Here is a 23,563-nt window from a genome sequence, read left to right as displayed (position 1 = left end):
TATTAATTATTATTCTATTGTTATTCTATATAAATTTTAAAATTTAAGTTTTATTTATTTATTTATTTTTATAGTATATTATAGGCAAAGATTGAGATTAAAAATCATAAAACACATTAAAAATAAAAATATCAAGTAATTTAAAAATACCAAAAACATCAAAAAATTATAGTAATTAATTTCCCGCCTAATATTTCAAGAGTTTCATCCATTTCCCACCTAATGTTTGGGAAATTTTGCAACCTATATCCATCCATTTCCCGCCTAATGTTTAACCCAAAGAAAAAAAATAACCAGCTTTTTTTTTTTTTTTTTTATCTCTTATAACATTTTAACTTGAATAAAAATAAAATACGTAATAAAAAACATAAATGTAATTTTATTATTAAATATCATCACATACTAATTGAAACATAGTCTAATTAACACTTAAAATATATAAATAATTAATATATTTATTCCAAGTCATCAAAACGATAAGATTCACTAACGCTTAAAGTTTATTTATACTTTCATTTAAGTATAACATCAATGCGTATCCCATCAAAATGATGAAAGTATGAATAAACTCTTAAGTGTTAATGAATTTATCGTTTTGACGGGATACGTATCCTACAAAACTAATTTCAACAATCCAACCGTCAAACTTGTTTATACATGCTTCGATATCGCATACTCCAAAAATTGAAAAAAACAAACATTCAGAGACGAAGTAATGAGACAAAACTTTTCAACGGTTATAAACGAAAAATCACGATTTAACGGTTATTTTAACTCCGATTTTGATGATTTTTTACAGCTACACTCCTTGACCTTATATGAATACAATGATTGAATTCGATCTTCAAGTTAAAATATTTACACTAGTGGATACCACAAATCTTATGTTATACTTAATGAAAATATAAATAAACTCTTAAGTGTTAGTTAATGTATCGTTTTGATGGGATACGCATCCTATGAAACTAATTTCAATGATCCAACCGTCAAACTTGTTTATACATGCTTCGAGATCACATACTCCAAAAATTGAAAAAAACAAACATTCAGAGACGAAGTAATGAGACAAAACTTTTCAACGGTTATAAACAAAAAATCACGATTTAACGGTTATTTTAACTCCGATTTTGATGATTTTTTACAGCTACACTCCTTGACCTTATATGAATACAATGAATGAATTCGATCTTCAATTTAAAATATTTACACTAGTGGATACCACAAAATCTTATGTTATACTTGATGAAAGTATAAATAAACTCTTAATTGTTAGTGAATCTATCGTTTTGATGGGATACGCATCTTAGAAACTAATTTTAACGATCCAACCGTCAAACTTGTTTATATATGCTTCAAGATCTCATACGCCAAAAATTGCAAAAAACAAACATTCAGAGATCAAGTAATAAGACAAAACTTTTCGACAATTATAAACGAAAAATCACGATTTAACGGTTATTTTAACTCCGATTTTGATGATTTTTTACAACTACACTCCTTGACCCTAAACAAATACAATGAATGAATTCGATCTTCTATTTAAAATATTTATACTAGTGGATACCACAAAATCTTATGTTATACTTGATGAAAGTATAAATAAACTTTTAAGTGTTAGTGAATCTATCGTTTTGATGTGATACGCATCCTACGAAACTAATTTCAACGATCCAACCGTCAAACTTATTTATATATGCTTCGAGATCGCATACGCCAAAAATTGCAAAAAACAAACATTCAGAGATCAAGTAATGAGACAAAACATTTCGACGGTTATAAACGAAAAATCACGATTTAACGGTTATTATAACTCCGATTGTGATGATTTTTTACAGCTACACTCCTTGACCCTAAATGAATACAATGAATGAATTCGATCTTCAATTTAAAATATTTACACTAGTGGATACCACAAAATCTTATGTTATACTTGATGAAAGTATAAATAAACTCTTAAGTGTCAGTGAATCCATCGTTTTGATGGGATACGCATCCTACGAAACTAATTTCAACGATCCAACCGTCAAACTTGTTTATATATGCTTCGAGATCGCATACGCCAAAAATTGCAAAAAAACAAACATTCAGAGATCAAGTAATGAGATAAAACTTTTCGACGGTTATAAACGAAAAATTACGATTTAACGGTTATTTTAACTCCGATTTTGATGAATTTTTACAGCTACACTCCTTGACCCTAAATGAATACAATGAATGAATTCAATCTTCAATTTAAAATATTTACACTAGTGGATACCACAAAATCTTATGTTATACTTGATGAAAGTATAAATAAACTCTTAAGTGTTAGTGAATCTATCGTTTTGATGGGATACACATCCTACGAAACTAATTTCAACGATCCAACCGTCAAACTTGTTTATATATGCTTCGAGATCGCATACGCCAAAAATTGCAAAAAAGCAAACATTCACAGATCAAGTAATAAGACAAAACTTTTCGACAGTTATAAACGAAAAATTACGATTTAACGATTATTTTAACTCCGATTTTGATGATTTTTTACAGCTACACTCATTGATCCTATATGAATACAATGAATGAATTCGATCTTCAATTTAAAATATTTACACTAGTAGATACCATAAAATCTTATGTTACACTTGATGAAAGTATAAATAAGTGTAGAATTTTAAAACCCTCCAAATCTCATGAACAATGTTATTTATTTGAGTGAAAAATTAATAATATTAAGTGTGAAAAATGTAATCACTCGTAATGAAAAGCTTTACAACTTTCATTAAGGAGTCAACTCCGAAATTTAGTATGTATATACTAATTTAGTATTATGTTTTACATTTTTTTGGGTCAAATTATGTTTTTCTTTTCATTTTTATTGATTTAAAATATAATTTTCTTAACGGGTAACAGGTCGGGTCATATTACCTGATAATATTAACGGGTTGATTTCGGGTCGGGTCATATTACCCGTTTACTTTAACATGTATTACACGACACGACCCGTTAAGCTATCGGGTATGACACGAAAACGACACGAACACGAGAAACACGACACGAATGCCAGGTCTAATCACATGGTTTTGTCTTCCAAATATCATTAAGCAATTAGGAAAAATATGTGGAGCAAATTAACGGATATTAAGTTTCAATCACTACCAAGGAATCTCGGTGATGAATTGGATGACAAAGCCATGTGGATTTTGATGAAATGCTTATATCTACGGCAAATCCCAATCACTACCAACTATTAGAGATTTTCCGACACATCGATTGTTATATTAATTTGGACACAAAGTACAAGAAGGTAAGTGTTGGAACCCCATTCTATCCCACATCGGACAAAGAAAAGGACAAAGACCTATTTATATAGAATTACCCCACTCTAACTAATACCGAGGCTTTTTGTGATAAAACTCCACACCTGAGGATTGTGTAAGTGGTTAAGTGGAGACAGTATTAGTGTTGTTGGATTTGGGCCTTCGGCTCGTCGACCTGAAAATTTTCCACATGGTATCAGAGCCAGGGGGCGGGCCCATACTGCCATTTGATCCCCATTGGTCCCACGTGATTGGGTTGGATTTGGGCCTTCGGCTCGTCGACCTGAAAATTTTCCACATGGTATTAGAGCCAGGGGGCGGGCCCATACTGCCATGTGATCCCCATTGGTCCCACGCGATTGGGTGAGTCCCGACATGGCTCCACGTAGTTGCCGATGTGTGGAATTTCACATGTGACCCATAAATGGGGTCTCACATGTGGGGGAGTGTTGGAACCCCATTTTGTCCCACATCGGACAGGGGAAAGGGCAAAGACCCATTTATATAAAATTACCCCATTCTAACTAACACCAAGGCCTTTTGTGATAAAACCCCACACCTGAGGATTGTGCAGGTGGTTAAGTGGGGACAATATCGGTATTATTGGGTGCACAATAGCATGTCTCTCTTGAGTTTAGGTTATTATCCTTACCAACAGATTTTAATTACTTTAGTTTTAATATGATAGCCTCAGGGGCAATTTAAAGACAAGTCCACGTGATTTTGCATGAACAATTGTATGTTCATTGGGTCCATATTTGTTCCTTATAACCAATCATTTTAGATTACAGATCGCTTTTGGCACACCAGTTAACTACATGTACATGATCAGACTTGGGAGAAAAGGAACACAAAGTCTTCTAATTCCCTAACTCCCAAGCATCGCCAAGGCAAGTGGTTCTTTACAACAGTGATGGAAAGGTGTTGTGCGCTTACATGACGGTGTGGATTCGAACCCCCGTTGGTGACTAATTTATCATTTAACTTAACGCTATCGTTGCCACGTCCAAATGCCCAATGTAGCAGAATCAATGGATCTGTTTTCCCCAGGTGGCGCAAAATGCCATACCCATTGCTTACAGTTGACACATCCAACCCCAATAGCCATCAAACTCGGGGTAGAGGTGTGCTGGCCATCAACAAAATTGTGACGAAGTCATGGGTAATAATTGAAAAAATGTGCGACAATTTGAACTAAAAATGTCACGCTCCGATTTTGATATGTGTCCAGGATCGACACGTTACGGTCAGATGAAGGGATGCAAGGAAATACAAACAAGATACACAAAGGAATACTGAAACTGTAAATTCACAAATAAAGGATGTCGATGGGGTCTCTCCCACAAATTTTTACAACAACTGTACAACAAAAGCTCATAACTGTCACTAGGGTAACATGCACATAGGCTCCCAAAATATAGGTCTCAAAATAATACAAGAAAGGATATAGGGGTAACCTAAGCACTCTAAGCTCTCTGACCTTTGACTACTACCCCAAAAGCACCTCGTGCATACATAGAGCTCTCTCCTGCACAATACACAGTGGCAATGGTGCACCAAGTAAGGCAACAACCTGAATAAGTTGCGAAGCTTGTGTGAGTGATAATAATTCAAAGTATGTGATAGTAACAAAACAAGCCGACCAATCACAGTTTTGAAACATCAGTAATAAACCATACTTTATAAATCATACACAACTCACTAGAAATCCTGAAAGAGTCACACAGATATCCATGGGCCTTTCTAAATCAAACCACAAAGGTTCTCAAATCTCTAGTTCATAAGTACACTGAAAACTAGGGCTACAGCGACACAATTCGACCAAAGCCTACAGCTCATATACTTCCACATTTTAGACTACCTCCAAGAAACCGACGAAGATAGGGGGTGGGATCCTAGACCACTAAATAGAATCCAATAAAGATCGAGTTCCGGACCACCAAACAGATCTGAATAGGAAGAGGGATTGGTGACCATTCAACAGAATCTGACAAAGATAGGGTTTTAGACCACTGAACGTAACCGAAAGGAAATGGGAATTCGAACCACTCAACGAAATTCGAAACAAACACGATTCAAGACCATTCAATGAAATCACGTAGGAAGAAGGATTCCGGATCACTCAATGGAATCCAAATGAAGCAAGGTACCAAACCACTTAACAGAACATGGTTCAAGAACACTCAACGGAATTGAGTAGAATTCTAAAACATAATTTAGAATGTCTTAACGAAACAAGACATGTCACAAATTTGATGTGACAACTCCCCATGACAATGGGTTAATGATCTTCTACTAGCCTTCATGTTTCCTAACCATTTCAGATATGCATGTCAAACTACATTTCATAAATAGATCCATGATAGATTTAAAAGTAATATTCAGTAGAAAACACATTCATTTTGTAAATCCATGCTATATCCACTAAATATACTAGCATGAGAATTTGAGGATAACAACCGATATCATATATTTATGTCACTAACGTGGAATCCGCTCTATGACACCTAACACAGAGATCGATGTGCACACATACGATCACTGCCTAAAACAAAACACAAGTCTCGTCTCAGACTAACTTTATCGATAAAACACATAATTGTAGTTTACACACGTTCACTACAGTAATCAAAGATGATTTGGGACACGTTGATCATAAGTCAACTCTTGGTCAAAGGTCATCGATAAAGCCAACAACCCTAGTAATTCAATATGGAATATCCGCACATCAGATTATGATTTGTAACTTCTTAAGGGTCTTATTATCCTTCTACAATAACATACTTAAAATTTGTAACGATCCAACAATTGGATATTCACTAATTGAAAGTTTAAGTAGTAGCCAACTACAAAATTAGGCTAAAACATTAGACTTACGCTGAATGGATGCTAAAAATGGATCTAGGGCATCAACATTAGCCTAGAAGGACATTTTGGGTCGCCATACACACGCTGCTACACACGTAGCCGAGCGTCGCCGCATGCGCCGTCACGCATCCTCACGCGCGAGGCTGGATAGACTAGAATATTCTACCGCCAAGACGATATGTTCCATTAAATCTAATGTAATTTTTCACTATTTACCTGATGGCGTAAGGAATATTTTAGATAGTTAACAGAATATTACCCTTTTTCCTCCTTCCTCCGGTCGCCGTCCTCCGCCGTAGAACTTGCCGAAATCTATAGAATTGGCCGGAATCTCCGTGAGATTAAATGGTGATATCTAATAATGATCATATTTTAGAAATACAAGCCTTCACAGAATCATATTACATAACAAAGTTTGTACATAAGATTGCATACATACTTTATGGCATAAAACCAAAGAAGTGAACCACTGGATCGACTACATGAAGTTTGTGACATAAAATGTGCACGTTGATCATCCTAAAGTTTTCCATTGTAAGGGACACTAAGTTCTATTCACATAGTAACAAATATTATATTGGAGGTGAGAAAATTTCACATCGTGTAATAGTGTTGAGAGAAAGTGATAGGATTTTTATCACCTGTAAAAGTAAGGATAAAAACACTTAAAAATACTGGCAAGAGAACAAGATAATTGTAGCATAAACCGCTCAAGCAATGTCGTTTTCCATAGAGATTGAATGAATAACTTGTATTTAAACTAATCCTCAATTAACTATTTAAAACAAAGTTTAGAAAAGATTTATTTTATGAATTAAAATAATAAAAATGAATTTTAATAGAAATAATTTAAAGGATTCAGCAAAAGTAAAATAAACTAAAAGAAAACAGCTTTTGAAAATCAAATTGTTAAAAGCACTAGGGTTCCGCCGTCGCCATTAACAATCTTATGTAATTTTACCAATTACTTATGAATTTCCACGTACATCCTTTAAATGTTAGGTTTTTTTTAATGCGTATTCTCCTTGTGATGTTCAAGTGAGAATGTATATCTAACATGCAAGATTCATTAAGCTCTAGAAAAACCTTTTGAAAAACCATGCAACCCTTAAGAGCATGATGTTCGCCTTGAGTAAAATTACAATTATCAATCACAAGAAGCCCTCCCCAATTTCAGGTGATGTTCCGACAAAAATTACATCAAATTACTTGTCTAAATACCTTAATAGTGATCAAGCATTAAAACATGTAGATAGCTTAAACACGGTAATTAATAATTCAAAGCAAGAATGCATCCATTCATAAATAAATTAATAAAATCACATATTCATGCTAAGGTTTGTGGCCTTACCCTAGCAAAAGGAATTAGTTACGTATAATCATAATTAAAAACCAAGAAAATATTATTAAGAACATGGATTGAAAACACCTTGTAAATAAACTTGAATCGTCAAAAGCTCTCTAAACCGAGTTCTCCAAAGTAGTGCGTCCCAAACCTTAATGGCTATTAGCCTTATTTATACTTGTAGACATTGAAATTTCAGTGAAATAAATGTTTGCCAACACATTAAATTTCCACATGCTAGGACTTACGTGGCATATGATTCATCAAAAACTAGACGAGTCATCAAAAGTGACACATGTCGACATTTAACGGAAGTTAATTAAGGAATTATGTTTATTAACTTTTTGATAATTTTAATTTAAATCAAACAAACTAATTGATTTAAATTTAAAATGTGATTTGATTATTTGATGAAGTCAAATCACGAACAAAGCCTAAAACTCAAGTTTTTCTTCTTTTGTCAATTAATCAAGTCCACAATCACTGCCAAATCCAGCTGTAGGCAAGACTTGGAGAACCTATAAATATGAGGCTCCAAGACAAAGAAAGGTCCAAAAAATCATTCTCACATCCAAACATTGAAACTCTCAAGCTCCCAAACTCCCAAGTTCTCAAACACTTAGAAGATTTTGAAAACTCTCTGCATTCTTCATCATTCCTGTGAAGAACCACCAAACACCCCTACATGTGCTGGTTCCTCCATCACCACGAGCCAAAACTTTGAGGCGCTTGTTCATTCGAGATTAAGTCATTGCAACACTTGGATCAACAACACACACATTTTTCACCCTGAGATCAAATTAGAGGATTCAAGTTTGTAAAGAGATTGTAACCCTACAAGTTCTTTAATACACATATTATTTTGTACACGTGTTCTTGTGTGATTTATCGCAGGAATTTCTTGTTTACAATACTACTAAAAAGTAAAAATCCTTCATAGGAAAGGTCTTCTAAAAACTACGAAACAAAATAAGCAAAGGAAAACTTAAAATCACAATCCAAATCTAATTAAGAAATATGCTCATCTGACAATTAATCACGTTTTTGGATCTTCAGGGCTCCAAATTAGGCCCAAAATGACTCTTTTTTGCGCACTGGCCCTTTATTTCATTGCCATAAATTAACTACTTGGTAGAAAAATTTGAAACTTTGATACGAAAAAGCTGAGAGACTAACAAACATCCTTCAATGGGAATCACTCCAAAATTCATCCATATGATCACATTTTGCTCAAGAGTAAGTCACAAGTCCTACATTAGAAATATAAATCAAAGTATCAAAATCTCACCAAAATAAATAATAAATTATACTAAAAATAGGGCAAAATATATGGTATGAAATCGACTCATCAAAAAACACTAGTAAGTAGACTTTTAGTTACCCTCACTGTGCTTAGCTTATTTTGTTCCTACTTCTTTCTATCTCCCGTCAATTTTTGATTATCTCACGATCGGGCGTGGCATTTCAAGCGTGATAAATCAAATGTATAAGGAGAGATTTGTTAGCCTATGACCTTATGTGCAACGCTATTGATTGAGTGATTTGTATCCATACAACCTCTGTAATGTAATAAGTTCCATATAGCAAGGCCTAGCGAAGTTGGCTAGCCAAAGTAGTGAGTTCCTAAACGCTTTGGTGTATTTCGGAATGAAATCATGTAATTATAACTACAAGATGTAAATTGTTTTCTCAAACATTCGATGTGAGATTCCAACAAAAAACATGGTACCGCACAATTACAAATATTGTAGAATCGAGCTGTTATTTTCACAGCAAAATAATATTCCCCGGGAATTTTTATTTACATCATTCAAAGATACAGTTTTTACTCCTCACAAAAATTTCACAATTACATCGTACAACCAAAGTATTACAAAATCATGAAATTCTTCACGGACCACGGTTATGCCTCACACTTTTGACCTAGCTAGTAGTAGATAAGAGATACACTCGTCTTGTAAAGAAACTATTGCTATAAAAGTTGCTATTACAATCTTCATTTACATCCTTCAGAAACTCACAGAAGGAAAAAAATTTGTAGTGTGTGTATCAAATTTTTGCTTTACAAAAATCTAACGCAGCTCAAATAATCACAATGTATTCAAAACCGAGAAATAATATCAATGAAGGTATCTTGTCTGCAGGGAATTGTTAGACCACCCATTGGATGATCAAATCCAAATTCTTGTTCAGCCTCACTTAGCAAGTCTTGTAATGAAGGTTGATTGAGATATGATACAGGAATGACAAACCGCTGTATCTCGTTCTCCCCAACGTAAACAGCTAAAAAACCTTTTGGGACATCTACTAATTTATATGAACCTCCACGACTTGAATTTGAAAATGACCGCCGAAGAACTTTCTTTGCATGAGTTACACTTGGACGATGGAAACCCATGGTTTTATGTCTCGCTAGAGAAATGTCAGGTGGAAGTTTATAGGAGGAAGAAGAAGAGAAGAGTTGAGAATATGCAGAGACTTGAATGGATGGCAATGAAAGTCTCATGAAGTATATATAGTTAAAGTTTTATGTAGGATTTGTCTTCCTTTGAAAGAAATATGTGGTGACAATTAAGACCATCTTGATAGGGTATAGAAGGGAACACTGTCTCATGAGGGATCACACAGTGCTGTTTTCCACCTGAACTTCAATATTTTAGGTGAGATATTGCTGGACAGAATGCAGAACTTCAACAGATATGTAGTCTCAATCACTACCAATATATTTTGATGAGATGATGAATTTGAAGACAGAGCCATGTGAACTTGCAAATGCTTCTGTCTTTAGATTTTTTTTCAGTCCCATTCAATTTTCTGCAGACCACTCACTCAAACTTTCTTTTAACATTAAGTTGATTGTTAGGATTACCAATGATCTTGTCGTCCTATCTTCCGAACATGAGTAGGACATTATGTTGTATTGTTAATCTTCATTTCTACTCGTACATGTTTCTTGTTTAGTTGGAAAGAAGTCCATGTAATTTTTCCTTGAGAAAATGACTTTCACTTGGCTCTGCCACGGTCTTTCATCAATTGTATTTTTTTCCGTAGCCTTCTTGAAACATTGGAAGACAGAGCCATGTGAACATTCAAATGCTTGAGCAGCTGGGTCACTAGCCAATCTGCATTCAATTGCCTCCAGACCACTCTCTCCAACTTGTACAGATTATTCTGTAGACCAACGTATCAATTTTTTGTACCAAGTCCTCACATTTTATATGCTAAAACTGTTGAAATAACACCATGGGAAAAATTCTTGTCTCAAGCATGTCTCTAAGCCTTCAATTAAGAGTGGTAGGTCATTGTGTGCTTTCTTTTGGTCACCGACTCGTGAAGTGTTGTTGACAACTTGTAGACAAGTCCATGTGATTTTCCATGAGCACACTATCTCTCACTTGGGTCCATCCCAGTGCTTAATCACCAATCATTCTAGGTAACCGACGGCTGTTTTAACTATATATGCTCACATCATCCAAGGTTCAGGAGCAAGCCAACACAAGTCTTCTACTCCCAGTCATATCTTATCAAAGCTCTTTCTGTCCTGAACTCTTTAGTGTACCTTTTTCAGAGAAATTCAAAACCATGGGTTTCCGATTTCCTGGTGTTGTACTTGTACATGCCAAGAAAAATCAAGTTTCTTCAAAATCATTGGATGTTCCAAAAGGCTATCTTGCCATCTACGTTGGGGAGAGCCAGAAGAAGCGGTTTGTGATTCCGGTGTCCTACTTGAACCAACCTCCATTTCAGGATTTGTTAAGCCTGGCTGAAGATGAATTTGGATATGATCATCCAATGGGTGGTCTCACAATCCCCTGCAGTGAAGACACCTTCCTTGATCTCACCACTCTGTTTGGTGTATAAGTAGAGGCTACAATATATGTCAACAATTTTGACACCAACGGCCGTAGAAGCACTTGGCATTTTAATTTTTAATCGCTTTCTGGCTCGCATGAAGGAGGTTCAATTGATCGATCGTCCAATGAATCGTCCTGATGGAAGAGGACAGCAACGTCAAACCGCTTGCGAGCTGAGAGGAAATGGCCAACCTAGCGGACATAAACTCACTGACACAAATTTTCAAGAATAGTTATTGTCAACCGAATGTACATAGACATAGTTGTCCTGCAAGACGATAATTTACAATGCAACGGTTTTATAGTTTCATGACTTACTTTCATTTTATTTGCTATCGTCTTTCAATCTAGTTACGAACAGACGATAAAATTTACACAAAAGGGACTGACTAATTACTGGAATATTGACAGACGAATGGGGAATATAGGCATATTTTATAGCAAATTGAAGCCTCATAAGTATATGCTTATGTTGCAAATCTACTGGCAATATAGCTACTACTTTTATTGTGGGTCATTTACATTAGTTTTATGATGATCTTGAGCATGAACTATTGTTGGTTATTTATTTTATTTTCTTAAAGATTCAAAACTTTCTTTATTATTATTTTAAATAATAAATATGAAGAGTCATATCCATTAGCGAAGTCATGTCTTTCACTAAAGACTATATAGAGTTTTATAAATGGAGAACTCCTCAAACGCCAATAAATGTCCAAATGTTTTCCTTCTCTCCCTACTACAGCACTCATATATAATCCTTATTATCTTCCTACTCATCTTGATCATCAATGGAAAATTTGGCACCCCGTCTACCATAATGGTGCTTATAGATTAGACACTTTGTGATATTCAAGGGTTGTATTTTTGGAGTTGTAGTCAATGACTTCATATTTATAGAGATTACATGAAACTGTTTGTTACAGATTACAAGTATTTCAGATTTACAAAACAACTGAACAGATAGGTTACAAAGAGATGTAGATAAGCTAGAACTGAACAGATTACAAAGAGATGTAGATAAGCTAGGATTGTTCAGATATCCTTTGACTGATATTTGAACTGTGGTAATCTGTTTGAATGGCGGGAGCTGGGATTTGCTGACTTGGCACAGTTTTCGACTTGTACGGTTGATATGGTTTATCACTCCCCCGCAAGCTTAACGGGCATTGACGAACGGGAAGCTTGGAGAGAAGATATGAGAAACGAGACGATGAAAGGCCTTTGGTTAACAAGTCAGCAAGTTGGTCTGTAGTAGCCACATATCCGACATCTAGTTCCTTCCGAACAACCTTTTCACGAACATAATGATAATCTACTTCAATATGTCTCATGCGTGCCTGATAGACGGGATTGGAAGCAACTGCTAGGGCACTTATGTTATCACACCATAGACGTGGAGGTGTAACAGATAAATGAAGGTCGCGAAAAAGTTGTCGAAACCACGATAAAGTGGCAGCTGTGTATGCTAACTGACGATATTCAGCCTCTGTGCTAGACCGAGATACACCGAGTTGCTTCTTGGAGCTCCAGGAAATAAGATTATCCCCTAAAAAAATACAATAACCACCTGTGGATCGGCCATCATCAGGATCACCCGCGTAGTCAGCATCGGCAAAAGCCGTGAGCGCCAAGGAACTGGGTGTGTAGACTAGAGCATGATCATGAGTGCCTTTTAAATAGCGAAGAATTCGCTTCACTGCTGCCCAGTGACTGGTAGTGGGAGAATGCATGTATTGACAAACATGATTGACGGCAAAGGCGATGTCAGGACGTGTGAAAAGCAAGTAGTGTAAAGCACCTACCACACTTCTGAATGTAGTGCCATCAGAAAGAGGTTCACCCTCATATAAACTGAGTTTACATCCAGGAGCAGCGGGAGTAGTCAATGGCTTTGCATCAACCATATTTGTCCTCGTGAGAAGGTCAAGAATATATTTGGACTGAGATAAGTACATGGCCTGAGAGGTACGCTTTATTTCCATCCCCAGAAAATAACTTAGAGGACCAAGATCCTTCATAGAGAACATATTGTCGAGTTGTGCAATCAGACTGGAAATTTGTGAAGTATCATTTCCTGTAATAAGAATATCATCCACGTAAATTAATAAGTAGACCACAGTTGTCCCATTGAAGAATGTGAAAAGGGAAGAGTCGGCAACAGAAGCAATGAAACCCAAGTCTTCAAGATGATGGAAAAAACACTGAAACCAGGCACGAGGTGCTTGTTTCAAGCCATATAATGACTTGCGTAAACGGCAAACATGAGAAGGAAATTGAGGATCAACAAAACCTGAAGGTTGACGCATGTAAACTTCCTCAGCTAGTGTGCCATGAAGGAATGCATTGTGGACATCAAGTTGTCGAATGGGCCATTGATAGTGTAAAGCAATGGACAATATCATACGAATGGTTGCATGAGTCACAACGGGACTAAATGTTTCACTGTAATCAATGCCTTCTTGTTGATGAAATCCATTGGCAACAAGACGAGCTTTATATCGCTCTATGGAACCATCAGATTTTCTTTTAATGCGATAGACCCATTTATTCGGCATACATTCATTGATGGTTGAACGGGAACGAGAGTCCATGTTCCGGTACGTTGCAAGGCATTGAACTCGTCCGCCATAGCTATTCTCCATTCAGGAGACTTATTGGCCTGGGAAAAACAAGTTGGCTCAATAATATCGTTAGCTAAAATAGTGTGAAAACTATATTTAGGATTGGGTTTCCTTATGCCATCCTTTGCTCGAGTGATCATTGGATGAATAATAGAAGTTGTTGGTAAACTTGCATTCACAGGTAAGATTTCTAGGATAGGTGCTACGACAGGAGTAGGAGAGGGGGTCGGGGTGTGCGTGGGAGGTAATGGGTGGGGTGGTTGTGGAGGTGGTGAGTTTATGGAGAGAGATGATGGCTGATGTGGGGTTTGTTGAGATGGGACAGGTGGGGTGGTTTGAGGAGTGTTAATATGAGTAGGATTGGAGTGAGGCGGTGGAGTCGGTGGAGGATAAGGGTGAAGGGATGAAGGGTATGAATCAAAAAATAGGATAGGGGAAACGGATGAGGAAGTCGTAGCCATAGTAGGAGTGGTTTCTTTAAATGGAAAACACTTCTCATCAAAAATAACATGGCGAGAAAGAAAAATGCGATCTGTAGACAAATCTAAACACCGATATCCTTGTTGGTTTAAGGAATAACCTAAGAAAACACATTTTTTGGATCGAAATTCAAGTTTGGTTGTGTTATAGGGTCGAAGATATGGAAAACAAGCACAACCAAAAACTTTTAAAAAATCATATTGAGGAGACTTTGAAAACAATTTTTGAAAAGGACTCTCATCACCTAAAACTTTGGTTGGGAGCCGATTAATTAGATAAGTGGCAGTGTGAAACGCCTCATCCCAAAAAGAGGTGGGGACAGAGGCATGAGCAAGTAATGTTAACCCGGTTTCAACTAAATGACGATGTTTTCTTTCGGAAATGCCATTTTGCTCAAGGTGATGAGGACATGTAAGACGATGATTAATCCCATGTTTAGCAAAGAATTGTTTGAAATAAGTGTTGACAAATTCTCCGCCGCCATCGGATTGAAACGATTTGATGGTTTTGTTAAACATATTTTCAACAAGCTTTTTAAATGACACAAACGTAGCAAACACATCCAATTTTAATTTTAAAGGAAATAGCCAAGAGTAACGAGAAAAATCATCAATGAACACAACGTAATACGTAAAACCATTCATTGAATAAGTGGGAGAAGTCCATACATCAGAGTGAATAATTTCTAATGGAAAAGAGGAAACAGAAGTAGACAAACTAAATGGTAACTTATGGCTTTTACCTAGGGGACATGAGTGGCAAAAGTCAGGAGTTACATTACCACTAAGTGGTAATTTATTTCGATTAATTAAAAATTTCAAAACATTGGAGGATAGATGCCCTAATCGAGAATGCCACATAGTATTTGACACTCTACTTCCTACAAATGCATGGACGCCACTGTTATTTGATGAGACAGTTGAAAAAGAGGTAGGGTAAAGTGTTAGGGAGCAGTTGTTATCATTGGTAAACTGATGGATTGAAATGACATTAGTAGAAGCATTTGGACAAAGTAAGGTATTGGGAAGGTTAAATGTATGGTGTGGTGTGTGAATGCAAGAGGAGCCAATATAAGTGATATCCAAACATGTGCCACCCACGACTCCGTTGACATGATCTGTGCCATTGTAAGGTCGTGGATTACTAACTTGTCCAGGGTCATTGGTGATGTGCGCATTGGCGCCGGAGTCAAATAGCCAATTTTGAACTGCAGGAGTTGAGGCGGAAGACAATGGTGCTGCAGCAGCAAAGGCTTGGAGTTTGGGTGCGGGAACACGGCCTTCATACGCCATGTTTAAGCGATTGTAGCAGTCAATCACAGAATGACCCGGACGGCGACAAATTTGGCAGTGTATGCGTCCAGAAGAAGGAGGAGCACCAAGAACACTATCATGGACAGCACGGAACTGAGCTCCAGGATGATGATTGGGATTGGCAGGCCTGTACTGATGTCTCATAGTTGATGAGGAGCCACGTCCTCCACGAGAAGAGGAAGAGAACGTTCCACGACCACGATTGCCGTGGCTGCCACCATGACCACCTCGAGTGGCAGCGAGAGCCGTGGGTCCAGTTTCTGCAACAATAGAGCAGTGCATCTTCTGCCGGCGTTCAGCACCGAGGAGAAGGGCTTCAAGGGCACCATAGCTGATGGCTTCCCCTCGAGCTTAAGCGGAGGAAACTGTACTTTCATATGCTGGGCCAACATTGTTAAGGATAACAGCAACTAAATCCGAATCGGAGATAGGAGCACCAGAGAGTGACAATGTATCGGCAAGACAATTTATTTTATCCAAAAAATCAGAAATGGAAGAATCACCTCTGTGAGTATTCATTAACTCACTACGAAGCTGGAGAAGACGACCGGTGGATTGAGAGGCATATCTCTCATGAAGAGTGGTCCAAGAAGAATGGGAACTAGTCTTCCCAATCAAGGCTGCTAGTACAGTAGGATGAACGGACGAGTTGATCCATGACATGACCATGGCATCCTGTTGTAACCAGGTGTCAAATTCAGGATTCACCAAGTCGGTGACGTTGCCAGCATCATCTTTCAGGAATGTAGGCGGGCATTTGCTTGTTCCATCGACAAAGGAAACGAGATTGCGGCTTCGAAGTAAGGGTAGCATCTGGGCATGCCAAAGGGGATAGTTCGTACGATCTAATTTGATCGTAAGAAAATGGGAAGCATTGGGTAGAACAGGGAGAGGAGATTGGGTTGCCATGTGAGTGAGGAGAGAAAAGAAAAAAATTGGATCAAAGATTGTCATATGACTTTAGCTCTGAGATACCATGAAAGAAACTAAACTAGGGTATGAAAATCCGAATTGCATGCTCAACTCAGTTCTCTTTGAGTGAGTCAATGACTTCATATTTATAGAGATTACATGAAACTGTTTGTTACAGATTACAAGTATTTCAGATTTACAAAACAACTGAACAGATAGGTTACAAAGAGATGTAGATAAGCTAGAACTGAACAGATTACAAAGAGATGTAGATAAGCTAGGATTGTTCAGATATCCTTTGACTGATATTTGAACTGTGGTAATCTGTTTGAATGGCGGGAGCTGGGATTTGCTGACTTGGCACAGTTTTCGACTTGTACGGTTGATATGGTTTATCAATATTATCATATTAGTTAGAGAATCTTCATTACACGCAAGAGTTGTTTCTAGAAACCCCATTTCTAAACTAGATTGTTATAGAGAATTAAAGAAAACTTAATTTGTAATTAGAGTTTTCATGTTTAATTCTCGTTAAATGTGAAATTGAATCACATTATTCCAGCCCATGGTGAGGCTTAGCTCACTCGCCCAACCCTTAGTGTAGATAATATCATTTGTTAAAAATAAAAAAAATAAATAACCTTAATTTGTATTGAGTGTCGCATTTTGCTATTTACATGTTGACTTTTGTTGCCAAATAAGGTAAGTAAATAAATACAATAAATGTAAATGATGGCAAATATAAGCTGATAACAGAGAAGGATTTATGGGATTGAATTTGATTAAGCAGCATTGATGGCGTGATTTGAAATATTCTTGTCAATTTTAACCTTCTCTGGACACCCAAGAAAACTTTCACACTTTCCAGATTTTTTTTTTTTTCTTTTTTTTTTTTGTGAATCACTTTCCAGATTTAACCCTAAAAAATTATAGTTGTAATGTCTTCGACGTAGGACTCTATTCTCCAACAGAGCATTTGTATCTTGAAGAAAGCTCTGGACCGACTTCTTCTTAAGACGGGGAGCCTGATGTAGAACAGCAGCAACTTGGTAAGTGTAAGCGAAAGAAAAGTTGATTTCGACAATATATTCTGAAGAGAACTACAATATGATTAAATTGCTTCTTTTTTTTTTTTTTTCATATGGATTTTTTATGATATTTGTAATTTCCTATTTTCTTCTTGTTGTGGAGCTAGGATGTGGTTGTATTTAAACATTGTAGGAAGTTCAGGATATCATCATTTGTCTGCTTCATAAATTCTCGTTTTTCTTGTGTAATCTTTTTTTTGTCTCTCTGCTCAACTCACCCGCAGCTTCATGATTACATGCAGAAGGTTTTGTTTCAAGTTATAAGATTGAGACAATTCAATTAATGGAGCACGAATCCTCGCCTTATCTTCATTTCAACTCAGTGTCTTCTGTAATGCATTGGATATGATCAGTTGATCATATCAAAATTCTTCATCCGCTTGACTCACGAGTTTAGAAATGTGGATGCATTGGATTCTTTGATGATTGATTCACGCAGACTCATACACTCGAGCCAGAAGTGAGATGAAGGAAGGTATCTTCACTGCAGGGGATTGTGATACCACCCATGGGATGATCATACCCAAATTCTTCCTCAGCTTGAGTAAGCAAATCCAGGAACAAAGGCTTATTCAAATATGATATTGGAATTACAAAGCGCTTCTTCCAGCTCTCCTCAACATAGACTGCAAAATACCCTTTTGGGATATCTATGGTTTTTGAATCAGCTGTCTGGTTTGAACTAGATAGAGAGCGAATGAGACTTTTCTTGGCGGTAAAAATTCCGGGCAACCGGAAACCCATGACTTTTATATTCTCTAGAGGACAAAAGAAAAAGAAAAGGAATTTAAAGGACTTGCACGACAGATAAAGTTTTGACTGTTAAGAAGCTGAAGAATTGTGTTGCTCAGGATGAACCCGATGATGTGTATATATAGAGGAAAGAATATGCAGAAAATCATTAGCTAGATAAAATGATTGGTGAAAAGGCGCTTAGATGGGAAACAATGAGGGACACTAGCTTTTCACAAATCACATGGGAATGTCATCGCGTAAAGCAATCCTTTTTACGGAACTCTTCCCTGCCACATGTGGATAGCAAACAACAAGGACCACCAGATGTGATTCATGTAAGACATATATAAACATACGTATGTCTTAATACCACATGTCATAAGTTAACCAATTGAATTATCAAGAACTAAGAACAAGATATATATCTAGACCAAACATGCTCATGAGAAAACACTGAAAGTTTGCATAACAACTAACCTGCAGAACCCGAGATCGAAGACGACGCCATTGCAGCACTTCGAATAGGTTTAACCTTCTCCTCTTTAACAAAGCACAAGTACTCACCGAACAATAGGTATTCGGATCAATATCAAAATTGAGCAGACCTTTGCAAGAGCAATGGCTAAACATATATATAGCAGTGTTCCAAGAATTCTCCTATTAGAATTCGTATGGAACTCAAACAGCTAAATCATATCACAATACGAATTAAATAGACTCCTGATATTGAGTCAAATCCCATATAGAATTGGTATACCACACTCTCTCATAATTCCATAACAAAACAGGATTTACCAAAAGCTTATCAACAGGACTTTTCCGAACAAGGATTTATACAATCTGGCTCTAAATGTTTGTCTCATACTCATACTCTTACATTCTCCCACTTGAGTATGAAATATGACTAACAGCCTTTATAAATTATGGAAGTGATCACCGAGTCCAAGTTAACCAAAAGCTCATTATCATATACAACCTTACCTAAGCATTTCAAAGCATGGAACTGCCCAGTTTCTTCTGTTCATTACAGAATTAACCCAGCAATCACTACACACCCAATCTGCAATTTGTAAGCATGTGAACTAAAATTTACAGTAATGTTAAAACACATTACTCCCACTCATATAAGCCAATCTTAGCACAACAAGACCATGATCACAATTGATAACCAAAATTTTATCAATGCCAATAGTATGATCAATAGTCCCGAAAGTATGCTTCAACAAAATCACAAAATGATTTTCTAGCAAACCAAACTATCTTATATATAAAATTTGTTTTCCAGCACAAGTTCCATATGGAAAAACTGAAAACCCTTCAAAAACAACTAACAATAATAGCTAACATTAAACTACCTGAGAAGATTAAACTTAACCAAAATAAAACTAACTCAGTTTGTAGAACTGTAACTTCAATACCAATGCACAGCGATGAACCGTTTAAATAGCAACCTTCTTGATTCACTCCCACTTGTCAAGAGACTCTAACACTCCCATTCGAACAACATGTCCTTTAAAAATATTATTGGGGAGTGCTTTAGTCAGAGGATCCGCAATCATCAAGTTGGTTAACAAAAACTGAATTTCGATTTCCCCTTTCTTTACCATTTCTCTAACTTTAAAGAACTTCACATCCATCAATCTTGAAGCTGAAGTTCTTTTGTTATTCTTTGAGAAAAACACTGCTGCAGAATTATCACAGAACATTTTTAAAGACCTCTTCACAGAATCAACAATCTTCATATCAGCAACAAAATTTCTAAGCCAAATTGCTTGTTTCATTCCCTCAAAACATGCTACAAACTCAGCTTCCATTGTAGAAGTTGAAACAATTGTCTGTTTAGCACTTTTCCATGAAACAGCACCCCCTTTCATCATGAAAATATAACCCCCAGTTGACTTCCGTTCATCTAAATCTCCAGCAAGATCTGAATCAGTATAGCCAGTGATCTCAAGACAATCCTCTCTACCATACATCAGCATGAATTCTTTTGTTCTCTGCAAATATCTCAGAACTTTCTTCACAGCTATCCAATGAGATTCACCTGGATTTGATTGAAATCTTCCCAGCACACCAACTATGAATGCCAAGTCAGGCCTAGTACATATGTTTGCATACATAAGACTTCCAACCAATGAAGCATAGGGCCTCATCTTCATTAATTCAATCTCATGCTCAGATTTAGGACATTGATCTCGAGAGAACTTATTACCTTTGTTTACTGGGACATCGGCCTTATTACAACTTTCCATATTAAACCTGCTAAGGACCCTTTCAATGTAACCCTTCTGAGACAAGCCAAGCAATTTCTTCTGTCTATCCCTCACTATTTCGATTCCAAGCACATAATGAGCTTCTCCCAGATCTTTCATCTCAAAATTTGTGCTCAGAATTTTCTTGGTTTCCACAAGTAACTGCAAATCTGAGCTTGCAAGCAAAATGTCATCAACATATAGGATTAGGAAGATAAAGTTCGATCCTTTAAACTTAAGATAGATGCAGTCATCCATCTTATTTTCAGTAAAGCCATGAGATGTGATTACTTGATCAAACTTAAGAAACCATTGTCTTGAAGCCTGCTTAAGTCCATAAATTGACTTATTAAGCTTGCAGACCATCTTTTCTTTCCCCTTTTCAACAAATCCAATAGGTTGAATCATGTGAATATCTTCTTGCAAGTCGCCATTCAAGAAAGCAGTTTTTACGTCCATCTGGTGTAATTCCAAATCAAAATGTGATGTTAAAGCCATAATAACCCTCATCGAGTCTTTGGAAGAGACTGGTGAGAATGTGTCATTATAATCCACACCCTCTCTTTGATTGAACCCCTTTGCTACTAGATGTGCCTTATATCTTTCAACTCTGCCAGCAGCATCTCTTTTTGTCTTGTATACCCATTTACACCCAATCGGCTTGATATTGGGCGAGAAATTCACCAGTGTCCACACATTATTCTTGGTCATCGATTCTAACTCCTCTTCCATAGCTTTCTGCCATAGGGTGACTTGAGAACTTTGAACAGCTTGTTGATAAGTCACAGGATCATCAATATCCCCAATATCAAACTCAGATTCTTGGAGATAGACAAAATCTACAGATATGGCCGGTTTTTTTAATTCTTGTAGATTTCCTTAACGGCTGTTGATCAACCAATGAATCTGTGCTTTGAACATTTGATGGGTCTACCACTGTTGGAGATTGATCCAAAACTTGATCTTCAGCAGCAACTTCAGTAGTTTCAGTTCCAGGCATTTCTTCATCTAAATCAGTGATTGATGCAGGGGTTCTTGGTAACACAGAAATATGAGTATAATCCATGGAAGATGAACTATTAAACTGTTGTTCCAATTCTTCAAACTCGAAATTGTCTAGGACCAAATCTGATACATCTTCATCTTCTAGAAAAATTGCATTGTGAGTCTCTTGTATTCTGGTATGTGATTGAGGACAATAAAATTTAAACCCTTTTGATTTCTCAGGGTATCCAATGAAATAGCATGAACTGGTTCTTGGATCGAGTTTTCTTTCATGAGGGTTATAGAACCTTGCTTCTGCTTTACACCCCCACACATGAAAGTGATTAAAGGTTGGTGCTCTACTAGTCCACAATTCAAATGGCGTCTTTGATACTGACTTTGTAGGTACCCTATTTAAGATGTAATTGGCAATCTTCAAAGCTTCTCCCCAGAGAAAACCAGGTAGCTTAGATCTTGAAATTAAACTTCTGACCATGCCCATTAATGTCCTGTTTCTTCTCTCTGCAACCCCATTCTGTTGAGGTGTTCCTGTAGTAGTGTACTGAGCCACAATCCCTTGTTGCTCAAGATAGTAAGCAAAAGGGCCCTTCTGTTGCCCAGCTTCTGTATACCTGCCAAAATATTCCCCTCCCCTATCTGATCTAACAATTTTAATTACTAAGTTCAACTGTTTTTCCACTTCACTTTTAAAGATTTTGAAACAGTCAAGGACTGCAGACTTTTCTTTAATAAGGAAGATGTAACTGTGTCTGGAAAAGTCATCAATAAAGCTCACAAAGTATGAATTTCCACAAATAGTTTTAACTGAAAAAGGTCCACAAACATCTGTATGTATGAGTTCAAGTAAAGCTTGGCTCCTTTTAGCATCTACTTTCTTACATTGGTTGTTTTACCCTTCATGCAATCAATACAATTAGATGTATTTTTGAAATCAATGACTGGTATAAAATTTAACTTTGATAGCTGCAAAACTCTTTCTTTTGAAATATGTCCTAACCTTTTATGCCACAACATGTAAGTGTCATCAATATGCATTCTTTTGGTCGTAGTGTTCAAAACATGCTGATTATTATTAACTATTGAACAATGCAACTTCCACAAATTGTCATGCAAAAAGGCTTTTCCAATCAAGGACCCTTTTTTTGAAAAATGTTGTGCATTCAACATCCCCAATGAAAACGATGCCTTGCTGGACTAGTTTTGATGCAGAAAGTAAGCTTCTCCTCATTAAAGGAACATAGAGGACATTTTCTAATTGTAACACAAAACCAGTCTCAAACTTGAGTTTAACCATGCCAACAGCTTCAACTAAAACTTTGGTTCCTTCACCAACAAAGACATTATAAGAATTTGATTGTTTTTGTTGTTTAAAACCTTGTAACGAGTTAGTTATGTGAACAGACACACTAGTATCAAACCACCAAGAGTCTACAGGAATTTCAATGAGATTTGACTCTTCACAGACATAAATATCAGTTCTACCTTTTGCCCTAAGCCAATCTTGAATATTTCACAATCTTTTCTATAGTGACCTTTTGTTTTAGAGTGATGGCATCTTATTTTCTCAACATTCTTAGCTTTCTTTTTAAAACTGTTAGATTTAGAGGAATTGGATATTTTAGCAGATAAAGCAGATTTTTCAGAGTAACTGGATTTAGAAGTTTTACCAGCATTCGAACTTCCAGAATTGGCATTGAACTCCTTCTTCCCTTTGGTTGTTTGTACAAAGTTGACAATCTCCACTTCCTTTCCTTTGTCATGCTTCTGTCTATTTTCTTCTTGCACACA

The 23,563-nt window shown here is 36.6% G+C and overlaps 3 protein-coding genes across 3 annotated transcripts; 1 reads left to right on the top strand and 2 right to left on the bottom strand.

The window, feature by feature from the left end:
* Window positions 1–9,416: 9,416 nt before the first annotated feature.
* LOC125470178 (auxin-responsive protein SAUR20-like) lies at window positions 9,417–10,675 on the bottom strand. Its single transcript, XM_048568813.1, has one exon. It carries the CDS (start codon window positions 10,016–10,018, stop codon window positions 9,614–9,616), a length of 405 nt encoding a protein of 134 aa, XP_048424770.1. The 5' UTR covers window positions 10,019–10,675; the 3' UTR covers window positions 9,417–9,613.
* A 256-nt stretch (window positions 10,676–10,931) lies between these two features.
* LOC103967967 (auxin-induced protein 15A-like) lies at window positions 10,932–11,835 on the top strand. Its single transcript, XM_009381299.3, has one exon. It carries the CDS (start codon window positions 10,972–10,974, stop codon window positions 11,371–11,373), a length of 402 nt encoding a protein of 133 aa, XP_009379574.2. The 5' UTR covers window positions 10,932–10,971; the 3' UTR covers window positions 11,374–11,835.
* Window positions 11,836–17,751: 5,916 nt separating this feature from the next.
* LOC103967981 (indole-3-acetic acid-induced protein ARG7-like) lies at window positions 17,752–18,822 on the bottom strand. Its single transcript, XM_048568815.1, has one exon. The coding sequence runs from the start codon at window positions 18,525–18,527 to the stop codon at window positions 18,225–18,227; it is 303 nt and encodes a 100-aa protein (XP_048424772.1). The 5' UTR covers window positions 18,528–18,822; the 3' UTR covers window positions 17,752–18,224.
* Window positions 18,823–23,563: the final 4,741 nt, after the last annotated feature.

Source organism: the organism of the source record quoted next, unplaced genomic scaffold (genome assembly GCF_019419815.1).
Source record: "Pyrus x bretschneideri cultivar Hongxiangsu unplaced genomic scaffold, Pyrus_bretschneideri_v1 Contig49, whole genome shotgun sequence".
NCBI classification, from domain to species: domain Eukaryota; kingdom Viridiplantae; phylum Streptophyta; class Magnoliopsida; order Rosales; family Rosaceae; genus Pyrus; species Pyrus x bretschneideri.
Note: the sequence above shows the minus strand (reverse complement) of the source record. Positions and strands in the feature narration are given on the sequence as shown.